This window comes from Ambystoma mexicanum, chromosome 1p (genome assembly GCF_040938575.1).
Source record: "Ambystoma mexicanum isolate Mex_15411 chromosome 1p, UKY_AmexF1_1, whole genome shotgun sequence".
In the NCBI taxonomy this organism is placed as follows: Eukaryota; Metazoa; Chordata; class Amphibia; order Caudata; family Ambystomatidae; genus Ambystoma; species Ambystoma mexicanum.
Genome location: NC_090921.1, coordinates 123,390,618 through 123,404,873, shown reverse-complemented (window position 1 = coordinate 123,404,873; position 14,256 = coordinate 123,390,618). Strand labels below are relative to the sequence as shown.

The 14,256-nt window shown below is 46.8% G+C and overlaps 1 protein-coding gene across 2 annotated transcripts in view; it reads right to left on the bottom strand.

Moving 5' to 3' along the window:
* Window positions 1-14,256, bottom strand: part of ACTL6B (actin like 6B) — a 545,030-nt gene that overhangs the window by 234,499 nt on the left and 296,275 nt on the right. For both annotated transcript variants that reach the window (XM_069644827.1, XM_069644836.1), the window contains one exon: window positions 5,887-5,976. In XM_069644827.1, coding sequence (XP_069500928.1) covers window positions 5,887-5,976 — 90 coding nt within the window. The remainder of the gene's footprint in view (window positions 1-5,886; window positions 5,977-14,256) is intronic.

Sequence of the window (14,256 nt, the reverse complement as noted above, 5' to 3'; positions counted from 1 at the left end):
GTCCTCCGGGATCAGAGAAGAAATCCCGGAACACGCTAGATACCAATCGTGGTTCGATGCCGGCCTCGAGAGAGTCGGTCAGCTGTGAAGAAAAGGGAAATTCATCTCAATAACGGAACTGGAGGAAGCCCTCCAAATTCACCCAATACCAGTCTTCCTGTACCTGCAATAGAAAGGCGTTTTATCCAGAAGGGAATGGAAGGCCACCACACAGAGAGAACTAACGCCCTTTGAGACGATCCTAGACATGACTGCCACCTCCAAAGGCCTCATAGCACGAATGTACAAGGCTCTAATTACTAAAGACGACGCGCCAAACAGCCGTCTCAAGGCAAGATGGGAAAGAGACTTCGGCAGAGAGTTCGACCAGCAGGCCTGGGACAAAATCTGTGAAACGCCATCGAATATATCAATCGCAGCCCAATATAAATTACATGCTATAAAATTGCTCCACAGATGGCAGTACAATCCATACAGGCTGGCCAAAATGTTCCAGACCTCCAGCCCGGAATGCTGGCGACAATGTGGTATGAATGCCGACTACTGGCACATGTGGTGGACCTGCCCCAATGTCCGCATCTACTGGCAAGAAGTCCTGGGATGGATCAAACAGCTGGACGGCATAGAGAGGGAACTGTCACCCCTCCTGATTCATTTTGGCCTCGAGGAAGAAGATGACGAACTGATCAGATTAAAAGGTCTAATATCCCCCTGTCACTCGCGGCGAGAGCAGCCCTAGTGATAAAATGGAAATCCTCACACCTACCTGATAAAAAGGACTGGATACAGATCGCCACAAACATTTACACAATGGAAAAAATAACGGCAATACTACATGACAAAGCCGCACGACAAGAGGAAGCCTGGTGCGACTTCACTGCACAATATATCTCGCGCTCAACCACAGATGACACCACACAGCAAAGAAACTAGCACCCAACCTACGCCAACAATGGCGGAACGCCGAACGACCCATTGCCAACAACCCAGGCCTGTCACAGACCATGCAGGAGATCGATGACCTAGAGATGATTGAAGATGAATGTCACGCAGCATACCACGAATCAAAGTAGCAATACCTCGAAAGAAGGAGACTCGAGAACCGGGAGGGAGGTTGGGGGGAGTGGGGGCGGGGCTTTCATTTTCTTCTTATTTGATCAATGAACGTTAATGTTGTTAAATATTGTTATGGTGGACTAGAACAACTTCGTGAAATAGCTCTTAATGTATAATATGTATCCACCTGTATGTCCACATCCAATGTCAAAATTAATAAAAGTCAAGTTGAAAAAAAAAAAGTAACTAAAACAAAAAAGGAAACCAGAATATCTCACTCAGTATAGTGTCTGATTCCATGAATGTCAGGCATTTAACAAATACATTATTATAACCATTGCTTGCTATCCAATCCAAACCCCTCTGTTGGACCTGAAAGACATGCACTAAAGCAACCAAACAAAACTTAAACCACAATGTTGCACTATGAATATTATGGTTACCCACAGAAACTACAATACCCGTCATCACAGGTTACCCCTTTGTTACAGCCCGAGGGTGTGATATTACACCGGAGCCCTCATTCCGCAAGATTAGTTGTATGGCCGTATACATATGCCTACAGTGTGAACCCTACTACAGCAAATTAGAAGATGAAATGGCCCATGTTTTGCAACTGATCCATGACAAAGGAAGTTAATTCTCTGTCCTGGTCCTTACAGTACATTTAGTTTTTTTCATTTTGTGTCCCACGTGGCTGAGAGGGATCTGCAGGTAGGCGTGTATCGGATTAGGTCCTATCTAACCGCATTAGGTTCTTGAAGATATTTTTGTGAACAGTGAGATGTATATTGCACTATTGCTCAGCATTATTTGAATGGATCCTGCCCTTGTCCCCCTATCAGGAAACCTCACCCCATTTGGAGGTTGAATTTCGTTCTTTCCATACATGCTCAAAAGCATTGGGAGCCAATGGCTTCCAATTATCTGAAACCGCTGACTTGAAAATCGGTTTTCATATTTGATATTTCCTTCAGTCGAGGCATTAGAGATTGCCAGCCTCTCCCTTCAAAGGTTACTGTACACAGTGCTGCATAAAGATTGTGTTGCGTTGAGGGATCACTTTCTGAAAATTTCAAAACATACCTGGAGATTCAGTGCTAAAATAATTGCACACAAGAGTATACCGCGCGCGTCAAATAAAACTACGAATGTTTTATCAGACATGAACATATAGATCTTTCTCCCATCCTTCTTTCCCAACGCCCCTCCTGTGAGATCTTGCCTACCCTTGATATTCACTGATCCTGCAAATCCTATCTGGATCCCATTAATCGGTTCATTTTATTGATATCAATGTACTTGGTCTGTTCTGCCATACTGCATTCCTTTCCTGCTGATGTGGAAAATTGTAGTACATATCGAACGACCCCAGGGTTTCCATGCCACTATCCGTCCCATGAAAAGGCCTTTGGATCACCACAGTACGAGCATGCACAGATGGCCATGATAGGTAGTGGTGCCGGCAGGTACAAAGATGGCGGCCGTTATTACAGGCTTTTTCCCCAGCATTAAAATGCAGTTAGTCTCAGTCTACCTGAAACTGGGTGATTTTATCCCCACGGTTTCCTCCCTGGTTGCTTATAGACCCTTTGCTGACAAATTTCCCACTTTCCCCCTCTCCTGTTGTTAGCGTCCCATGCCCTCGTTTCTCTGCTTTCCGCACCATGTCTGACCCCATATAATTGTAAAGCGCTCCGTCGATCCTCTAAGCTAGGTCCGCGGTCAATAAAAACCCTATTAATAATTTAAAATGTGCCTGATAGCAGGAAAATCTGTAGAGAGCGCCTCTCTGCATGTTTCATCATTTTTAGGCCATTTAGTGGTCTAGCTTTATGAGGAACAAAATGTATTAATACCTTGGATTAGTTCTTTATAACTCCTGGTGGTCCTTCTTGCAGCATGCAGGCATTTAAGTGTTACATTGCTTGTTGGGTGGTATCTTGCTTTCTGGAAGGTTTTATAATATGGCGTTCTTAACCCACTCCATGGGCCCGACTAGGGGTAACGGCCTGACAGCCTGAGTTATCGGCCCGAGCGAAGCGAGGGTGGTTAACAAGGGCACTGGGATGTTACTCCCGGTATGACCCGTGGAACGGATTAAGAACGCCATTCGGCAAACCGGGGTGTTGAAAAAGAAAAGCATTTTAATTAATTGAAAGGGATGCCTCGCGCGTCCCAATCAATGAATGACAATGCTTTGCCAAGATGGCCACCATGGTAGTAAAAGGCAGGGCTCCGTATGGAGCCCCTCTTCCATTATCATGATGGCCGCAAAAGGAAGAGTCAGGGAAGGTGCGGCGGCGGCAGGCAACGCCACTGCCACACTCAGGTAAGTGGGGTTGGGGAGGGAGGTTGGGATTTTTAAAAAAGGGAACAGAGGTTGGAGGAAGATGCCAGAGTGCGGAGGCAGCTATCGGGCGGCTTGGAAAGCGGGCTAGATCGCAGTATCAGTTCCAGCCTCCTGCTGGCTGTCTCCTCTTCAGGGCAACTATGCCCATGCTGAGAGGGTCAAGGCTGCTTTGGTTGCTTTTCCGCTGCGTGCTGCTTTATAGGGGATTTTTTATTTCAGCTAGATAGGTTACGTGTTTTGTACACAATGAACTCTGGACATACAGTCTAGGTTCGATGCTCAATTTAGCCAAGCTGTGCATGTATGTGTTTAGGTTTGTTTGTATATAAGGTTTTCTTCAACAATAAACCCTGACACGCTGGGCTCAGGTAAACCACCAGGGCTGAGTTACATGCCTGAGCAAAACAAGGGTCTTAGCATAATCACCAGGCTCCGTAATGTCCCTGCATGTCAGGGTTTATTGATATTAGCATCCCGACATGCTTGCCAGGGTGCGCAGTTGCTGTTTCTAAAAAACAAGATGTCTGCCAACTCCCTTTCCATGGTGGTCATTGCCGCAGCCGGTAAGCACCGGAACACCGAGTGTTCCAGACGCCAGCGAGGGACGAGGCAGCCGCAGGTAAGTGAAGATGAGGTTAGGGTGTGGAAGAGATGGAATTTGGGTGAAGGGGCAGGAAAAGGGCGCACATGCCCACTTACTTGTTGCCTAGCAGGGAAAATGGTGGCCTCCCGCTGCTCAGGGGGCTCAGAACATGCAAACGATCATGAGGTAAAACCTGATTTCTGTGCTCCCTGGTTGGCTGGGAGGTCACCCAGGGTGCTAAGAAAGCAAAAGCTAGGAAGTCATAGAACCATGTACAAATATAAAAGTACTTATAAAGAATATTGCATTAGGGTGTGTGGGACCAGTGGGAGGCAGATGGAGGTGCACTGGGTTTCTGCTCTAACGTTTGATATGATATGATATTTTATTTGTATCGCGCTCATACACAAGTGTTTCAGAGCGTGATGAGGCAAGGGAGGACAGACAAAAAAACAATCTTACTAGTGCCAGCGACACTGAGAACGTGCATTTGCAGGTGATAGGGAAGGGGGAAAGTGCAAGGGAGAGGGGAGGAGTGGAAAGTGCTGAGCACGGGATAAAAAAGAACTGGTAGTGCAGCCAACAAGTTGGCAAGTGCAAGGTTAAAGCGCCGACAAGGGGTGTCTGGTAAGTGCAGGTAAGGGGACTGTAGAGTTACATATACAGACCCAAGTGCAAGGGTTGCCATGAGGCAGTGCCAGTGATGGCAGGGTGGCCAGGCACCTGGCCCTGAAAATCAGAGTGTAACCAGGTGCCCGGTGCAGAAGCAAACAGGTCAGCAGGGGAGAGGAAGCACTAGCTGATAACCTGTTTGAACAGAAGCGTCTTCAGTTATTTCCTGAAATGCATGAGCAAAAGAGGCCTACCACTGTCTTGTAAGATGATGTTTCACATTGCAGAATGTGTTCTTCTCCTTATGAACTCAAAGTGTGAAATCAAGGCTACAACCACCAGCTCCCATTTTCTCCTGCAGTCCATGCTTTGCTTCTCCTTTGTTCTTTTCACTGTTCCCAACTCTTCAGCCAATCAGCAAGCTTGGAATGGAAGCTCTAACCGCCTGTCATTCTGCATCCGAAGTTTCCCTTTGCGATGTGTTCACACAGGGCAAGGAGATATGGACATGCTTTGTCACAGGAAGCACAAGGCAATGCTTCCCCTTTTCCCCCCTGCACTAGCTCCAATTGCTTTGGAGCCCTTAACATGGGGCTCTATCGTGAGCCAGGTGGCCTCCACCTTTGGCTTGGCACCATTAATTTAAGCAGCGGTCACTTCCCCTATAATGTGGTAGGGTACAGTAACAGCATCTGGTGCGGGCTCTAACGCTTCAGCAATGACGCGTAGCAGGAGAAGGTCTCTTTCCATCAGAATAAGACCAGTTGGGTATCTGGTATCTTTTTGAAACCATCACCATATAAGAAGCTGACATGCTTCAGAATCTGTGAATGAGTCTGCAGGAAGAGGGCAGGACGTACTGAGAAAGAAGAACAAGTTACTCATGATAATGATTCATTAGGCTCAACTCTTTGTCCGCCAGTCCTCCAAGCTACGCCACTCAACAACCACTCTCTGCTTCTACACCACTGGTATGGATGGGGAGAAAAGAACTGGGATGAGGGGACCAGTGGACGCGTAAAGGGGATGGATCCTGGATCCATGCGTGCACACTGGGCTCCCATTCGATCAGTCTTGTACTAACCAAAAACATTCCAGACTCAAGACCACGAGTCTGAAGGAAGAAGGACTACAGGGCACGACTGAAATCTCAACGGCAACCATTCAAAAGCAGTACACCACAAGCCCGCCAAACAAGGGGAAAGAGGCGAAGCAGTTATGACAGAAGACTCCACAAATATCCCTACGTATGGGTCGGCTTGCGTGACTATCTTCTGCTTACGTTGCACATGCAGTTGTGCCAAGACTTGGTGACCTGTGGGAGCTTCTCCTTCTTCTTCCAGCTTGGGGAGGCGCCTTCCCGAACCGCTTCCTGCGATACCAGAGACAGGAGAACAATGAAAACCCTTGATCAATCATCAGTGGCCAAACATTCACTATACCAATACCTTCTTCTTTAAATTTCTACATCTAGCGAGATGCTCAAATTAGCATACAACAGCACAAGCAAGCTCTAAATATCTGTTCTTGTACACCATGCCTTCATTGTTGCACCGCCTATTCACCTTAATTTGATTTAGACATGCATGCAGTCCATTGGCAATTCAGTCCCACCCGAGTGCTTCATTATGGTCAGAAAGAGGGCTTTGCGCCTGGGAAAGAACACAGGCCTCAAGCATCCTTCGGCACAGAAGGCGGTTGCTAAGTATGTGGGAGTCTATGGGCATTGCGTTCCACCGAACAGGCTTGGTTACAGTGTTTCGAGTTACCAACTATGCGTTGAAAACGGTGGTGAGAGCAGGGATGGAGAGGTGTAGCTTCCACTTGGAGCAGCAGAGCTTCATCATATTTGTCAAGGAAGGTTGGCTGGACCTGAAGCACTTAACATTGGTGCATAGCACTGGGCTCAGATGGAAAAGCAAGGTGGTGACCAGAACGAGGGGAGGGGGGTTTAGGGTGCCGTGGGTTTAAAGGCAATTGGGCCTCATTACAAGTTTGGTGGTATCTCTGCGGTAAATCTGCCAAGATACCACCAAATGAATTTACTGTTACCACCACTTTATCTGGCAGAATTACCTCCGAGTGGTGATAGGTGGTCTTAGTCCCCATTTATTGGAGTCGAGATTTCGGCAGAATTGCGGAATTCCAATTCAGCCTTTTTTTGGCTGCAAAGCGGAGGAACTGCCTCCAGCGTTCTGCTGGACCTTTTCCCTACACTTTACCTCCAAACCTGCAGTTTGTTGGTGTGGTAATGTGGAGGTAACACAGTGGTAAGCATTACCACCGTTTTTGGCCACACGGCTGAACTCGTAATGAGGCCCAATGAATGGCTCAGAAGGATTTGGGTAGTAAAATGACTTTAGCCTGATAATCCCAGCATGTCATCACACAAATACAACAGAGCAGTACCCACTTTGCAAGTTGAATCAAGCTGCAGCTGAGCAAGATCTAGTAAAAGCTACTGGTCGATATTTCCGGTCACATGTATATTTGCCATGGGGTTCTTTTTTTCATTAGAAATGTCGGTGTTATGCTTCTTCAGTATCAACAGGATTTGGGGGGCTTTTTAAGAGCTGACACCAAGACTTCAGCGACAGAGTGCAACATGAATAGAATAGTAAGGGTTACAGAGGCCTCAGCGATAAGAGTTCAGCGGCAGAGTTGAACATGGAAAGGATTACAATGGTGACAGAGGCATCAGTGATAAGCTTTCTGGAACAGAGTAGAAGGATGGGATTGCAAGGCTGACCGAGGTCTCAGAGTTAAGAGCTCATGGACACAGCTGAAGAGGGATAGGGCTGTAACAGGGACAGAGGTCTCACAGGCAAGAGCTCAGGGATAGAGTAGAAGATGGGTGGGACTGCAGCAGGGACAGAGGTCTCAGAGACTAGAACTCAGTGACAGAGCTGAAGAGGGATAGGGCTGCAACAGGGACAGAGGTCTCTGAGACAAGAGCCCATGGACAGAGCTGAAGAGGGATAGGGCTGCAACAGGAACAGAGGTCTCACAGGCAAGAGCTCAGGGATAGAGTAGAAGATTGGTGTGACTGCAGCAGGGACAGAGGTCTCAGAGACTAGAACTCAGTGACAGAGCTGAAGAGGGATAGGGCTGCAACAGGAACAGGGGTATCTGAGACAAGAGCTCGGGGACAGAGCTGAAGAGGGATAGGGCTTGTTATATGTATATCTGCCTCTGGGAGTTCTCAGCAGAACACCCAGAGAACCGTGTGTTCGGAATCAGAACGAACGTTGCCAACGTTCATCATTCTATGCTGACGGTCCGACCTCCGGGGGCCTAAAATAAAGCTCCTTCTTGGAAAGTTTGTGTCCTGCCTATTTACTACAGGGCTACAACAGGGACAGACGTCTCTGAGACAAGAGCTCGGGGACAGAGCTGAAGAGGGATAGGGCTGCAACAGGGACAGAGGTCTCTGAGACAAGAGCTCGAGGGCAGAGCTGAAGAGGGATAGGGCTGCAACAGGGACAGAGGTCTCCGAGACAAGAGCTCGGGGCAGAGCTGAAGAGGGATAGGGCTGCAACAGGGACAGAGGTCTGAGACAAGAGCTCAGAGACAGAGTAGAAGATGGATGGAACTGCAAGGGTGAGAGTCTCAGAGACACACATTCAGGGACAGATTTGAACAGGAATAGGACTGCAAGGATTACAGAGGTGGCACAGTCTTTAAGATACGTTCAGGTGGTTGGTGGCTAAAGGCAGTCTTTGTAAGAAATGGAGGCATGACTGAGTATCAATCATGAACTGACCTACCTGAGGAAAAGTGATCAGATGTGAGTTTGCCTTTAACTGAAGCATATACAGGCAGATGGAGGCCTTGAAAGCTCTAGGAGGAGTAGGAAAAGGGTTAAATCATCCCACTCAAGACTGAATGGAGTAGAGTGCTGCATAAAGGACAATACAAATGGGAAATGGGCGTAGAGTATGGTGGGAAGGGGTGGACTGGGGCCAGTAAGAGTAGCAGATAAATGATTCACTAATCAGGACAAGAGGTGAAGATTAGCCTGGTTTTGAATCTTTCAACAGAGGGGATGGCCTTGATATACAAGAGGAGGGCATTCCAGTTGAGGGGGACAAGTAGGGAGTAGGAGCGCAAGTGGGAGGAGGCATAAAGCGGTGCCAGGGACAGAAAGGTTAAGGGACACGAGGGAGCGTGCAGGGAGATGCAGTCATCTGGGTATGGGAGGGTGGTGGGGGTAGAGTGTGAATACAATTCAAGACGAGAAGTAGGGATTAGTAGAGGGACCAATTTTGCAGAGAGAACCATCCAACAATGTGGCAGTGTGCAGAGGTGGGGGATAACCAAGGTAAGCTGACAAGTGTGTGTGTGGCAGTGTGCAGAGGTGGGGGATAACCAAGGTAAGCTGACAAGTGTGTGTGAGGCAATGTGCAGAGGTGGGGGATAACCAAGGTAAGCTGACAAGTGTGTGTGTGGCAGTGTGTAGAGATGGGGGATGATCAGGATGATCAAGGTAAGCTGTGGAGCGTGTGTGCAGTATTGTATAGAGGCTGGGGAGGACTGAGCTATGCTGTAGAGGGGGCCTGTGGCAGTGTGAAGAGATGGGGGTAACCAATGTAAGCTGCAGGGGGTGTGTGTGGCAGTGGATAGAGGTATGGGAATTCCAAAATTAGCAGTGAAGGATGTGTGGGGCATAGGTCAGCTCTTAATTGAGGGCAGACAAATAATAAAGGCGGAAACCAAGTAACAAGCTTGTGTAATACCCTAGTTTATTCAGCACAAAAGTAGTGATTAGTATTTTGGATTAGTGATGGTTGAGGTAGTGTTAGATTTTCCTAATATTTTGAACGTTGACTTGTGCAGCAGGGGCAGTTCCCATGATGAACTATTGGAGTCTGAGGTCACTGTCAAAGAGGACCCCAAAGTAGCAGAGTCTTAGGTGAAGGTGTGAGGATGTCTGGAGGGAAGGACATAGAAGATGGGAGCATTGGATTAGCGTTCAAGGCAGGGAGGAATATGATTTCCGTTTCGGAAGAGTTCAACATCAGGCAGCGTAGTGCCATTTAGAGACAGAGGACCGTGAGGCAGCTGGTGGTTCCTTGAGAGATACCAGTGTGCTGCATGGAAAGGACACAAAGATTTGGGTGTCATCAGAGAAGAGGTGGTAATGGAATCCAAAGGAGAGGATGAGTCATCCCAGGGAGATGGTGTAGAGTGTGAAGAGATCTGGGCCAAGGATAGATCCTCAGGAAGAGGTGTGTGGGTGGAGGTGGGTGAGTTCCAGGAGATGGAGCAGGAGTGGTCAGAGAGGTCAAAGGGCGCCCAGTTAAGTCTAATGGCCTTGAATCCAGAGGGTTTGGCGGGTGGATCCACCATGTTAAATGCTGCAGAGCGATCGAGTAGGGTTCGTAAGGAGAGGGGCAGAGTGGTGTCCGATCGGTAGAAACCTAGAGACATGAGTGACTGCTGTTTCAGAGGAGTGTTTACTCCAGAATCCAGCTTCTGGGGGGTCACAGAGCGAGTGATCCTGGAAGAAGTCAACAATACAGTTAAAGACAACACACACAAGTATTGTGACGGGCCAGTATGAGGAGAGCTTGTTGGGCTCGGTAGCGTTTTTTTAATGATTGGGGATGACAGAAGCTATTTTATAGCAGGCAAGAGAAGTGCCTGTGAAGAGTGGTTGAGCAGGGAGGAGAGGATGAGTGCAAGTTCTTTATTTGTTTGTAGTGCAAAAAAGGGGTCAATGAGAGTGCAGGATGGGGAGAATTGGCAAAGGTTCAGTTAGGGAGGTGAGGGAGATAGATAACAGGAGAGGGTGGAGGATGAATGGGACCAATAGTGAGGGCAGAGTAGTGCGAGGTGGAAGATAGAAATATGAGATCGAAGGGGATCCGGCGGAATCGCTTTGGTAGGTTAAAAAGGCTTAGCAGGGAGTCATCAGAGGAAACAAATTCAAGGAGTGTTTGATGAGTCTTAGTGAAGATGGAGAGGTTCAGGTCCCCCATTATGACCAGCAAGATGTTGGTTGGGAAAGACTAGGTCAGAAAAGAAGCGTTGAGGATTGCCAGATGATCGAGAGGTGAAGAGGATCACTTAATTCAACACCTGAACAAAGCAGAGACCAGACTTGGAGGCGAAGCCTTTGGCCGGCAGCCCTCTGCAGCATTGCTCTGCTGTGGGCAAACTATCACCTTAGATCCAATTAGTTTATGTTGCACAGCTTTTTCGAAACAGCAATATTTAAGCAATTGCAATCCTATGTTGAAAATAACAGCATTTTAGATTCAACCCCCTCATGCCCTTCAATGGGACGAAATCTGTGGTTCTGTCAATCCGCGATGACCTTCACACACAGACTCATCTGGGAGAAACTTGTACCTTTTATGCTCCTAGATCTGCCCACACCACGATCTCTTCCTTATTAAACATTAACACATGAGATTTTACAAGGGTGGACTTTGGGGTCACAGCATATAATGATGTCGATGAAACCTAACTCATTTTTGATTTTGGCTCTGATGTTAACAATGCAAGAACATTCCTAGATTACTGTGGTAAAATTAAAAAGGAGTTCTGCTGGATGCAGACCTGTCTTTGGATCCCCAAATCAGTACCATAGCGAAAAGAGTTTTCCTTATAATAAGAACCTTGAAAAGAATGTTACCATTGCTAAATGCTAGTGAAAGGATGCAAGATACTGAGGCTCATTACAAGTTTGCCGGTATCCCAGCGGTAAATCTGCCAGGATAACGGCAAATGGAATTAGGGTTAGCGTCACTCAGTCCGGTGGAATGTCCCCTGGATTACGAGTGGCGGTAGCTGGTGTAACTCCCCATTCTCTGGAATCCCATTGCACTTCATGGGGGAGTTTGCCGGTATTACAGGCGATGTTTGCCAGGAAGGTGGCGGAATGACCTCTAGCCTTCAGCTGGAGACCATTCCGTCCACCTCACCGGCAAACTCGTAGTTGGCCAGTGCGATAATGTGCCAGTAAATATTAATACCAGCATATGAACACCGCACCGGCCACCCCGCAATGAGCCCCACTATCTCGCTAGTCCTTTCAACCATAGACTATGCTTACAGCATGTATCTAGAACTAGCTAAATCTTTAATAAATAGACTAGAGAGATTGCAAAATGATGTGGCACATCTCAAAATGACCTTAGATACATGCAAGCATCTCACACCAGATTTAAATAAACATCCCTGGCTATCTGTTAATCACCAAATTGAATGTAAGTCTGTATATATTACACATACACCAAGCTTGTTATGATTCTCGTCCCCTCTTTCTGAAGGAAAGATTTATTTAATATGTGCCTTCCAGACCTTTGTGAACAGCAGGGATCACAGTTTGTCTACTCTCCTGTGTGACATGCTACCTAGCTACATGTGTGATATGCTACCTGGCTACGTGTGTGACATGCTACCTAGCTACATGTGTGATATGCTACCTGGCTACGTGTGTGACATGCTACCTAGCTACTTGTGTGATATGCTAACTGGCTACTTGTGTGACATGCTACCTAGCTACTTGTGTGATATGCTAACTGGCTACGTGTGTGACATGCTACCTAGCTACTTGTGTGATATGCTAACTGGCTACTTGTGTGACATGCTACCTAGCTACTTGTGTGATATGCTAACTGGCTACGTGTGTGACATGCTACCTAGCTACTTGTGTGATATGCTACCTGGCTACTTGTGTGATATGCTACCTAGCTACTTGTGTGATATGCTACCTGGCTACTTGTGTGACATGCTACCTAGCTACTTGTGTGATATGCTACCTGGCTACTTGTGTGATATGCTACCTAGCTACTTGTAGGATATGCTACCTGGCTACTTGTGTGATATGCTACCTGGCTACTTGTGTGACATGCTACCTGGCTACTTGTGTGATATGCTACCTGGCTACTTGTGTGATATGCTACCTAGCTACTTGTAGGATATGCTACCTAGCTACTTGTGTGATATACTACCTAGCTACCTGTGCGATATGTTACCTAGCTACTTTAGAGGGGTTAGCAATCATCTGGAGCTGGGGAAAGCTCTGTAGACACACTGATGCCCTAAGAAAGTAATCAGTCCCATGTTTTCCACCCAGCGCTAGGGAGTTACATATGATGGTGTCAATGAGCTGTACAAAGCTTGATAACATATGTCATGACAGGTGTTGGCCTGTACTGGATGTCTTGAAGGGAAAAAGCTACACAGTATGTACTGATGGCAATGGCGGCTAGTCTTATGTAACTGGACTGGTCGGTGGGTTCAGCCAGGGCTGGGGTTGGGTGGAATAGTGTTAGTTAGCTGAAGGATCATTTCTTCTGACTAGTTGCCCGCTAGATAATCTCTTTAGAGGTTGAAGACCCCCAAAAGAATTAGCTTTCCTGATCCTAGCGACAAGGCCGAAGCACAACCCAGAAACTAAAAGATAGGCGAAGAGCATACATTTAGGGAAGGGCAGAGTATAGACCAGACCGGTTAAAGCAGAAATAATAATGTTTACAAGCGCATGGTTGTACGTCCTAAATAGCCCGGTCCAAGGATGCTCATTTTCGCACGCTCTGATGAAGGCTATGCTGAGCCAGCGCTATCTGAATTCACACCTGCGCCCACCTCATTGCTCAGAGATATCTGCTGAAAATGCTCAAATGAGCATTTTCACTGCCTTATCCATCCCTGGGCTTTTAAATCCACCCAGCGCTGGGAGTCGCTTTTATTTGTGTGTTAATAAGGATATATGGAACACTGCTGGGCCGTCACTTTTGTGACTGCATCTGTTTTACACAAAAAATGTGTATTTATTGGAACAAGGGTTCAATAAGATTGGATTTGAGTCGTCTCAAAAGCCTCATTTTGGTGATTAGAGGAAGATTGGTCTGAGAAGGAAACTCTAAGGGCCTGATTCATGGAATCTTTAGCGCGGAGCAAAGTGACTTTGCACTGCCAACAAACACTTAAACTGTTACTCTGGTTCATTGACTCTGTATTTTCACTTTTCAGCTCACTGGTTTTCTGACCTTTGACCTAATCAAGCCTACAAAAAGGGCTCATTGTGTCAACATGTCTTCTGTCTTCTGCCCTGCAGGAGTACAAGGATGAGTAGTGGCCAAATCGCATATTCAGCAATCACATTTTTACAAAACAAAAGTGCTTCCACTCATGCAGGTGAAACAGGCACAGGTAAGAGATATACCTCCTTTGCCTTTTTTTTGCGAAAGTGGGCTAAGGGCAGGCTATTCTCCTAAGAGGGGTGTAAATGTGAAAGAGTAGCAACGCATACAACACAGTACAACAGCTCAAATTAAAGGAATGTCCAAGTAAGGTTCTATAGAAATGTATGCACTTTAATTAAACACACCATATGCAAAAATAACTAACATAGAACAACACTATACAAACCCACCTCTGTGGAAAGAAAACAGAATATGCAAGAAACAGAAGGATCACAATTAATAATAATAATAATAATTTCACATTTATATAGCGCTACGAACCCTCAGTTATCTGAGCGCTGCTTATTATTACCCACTGGTGTGTGGTGCTCATTTATCGACCTTGGAAGGATGAAAGGCTGAGTTTGGCCCTGCAGGGATTCGAACCTGCGTTAACAGGCTCTGCACGGATGTCAAAGCGAGCGCTCTAGCTCTCTGTGCCACTTGACTGGCTA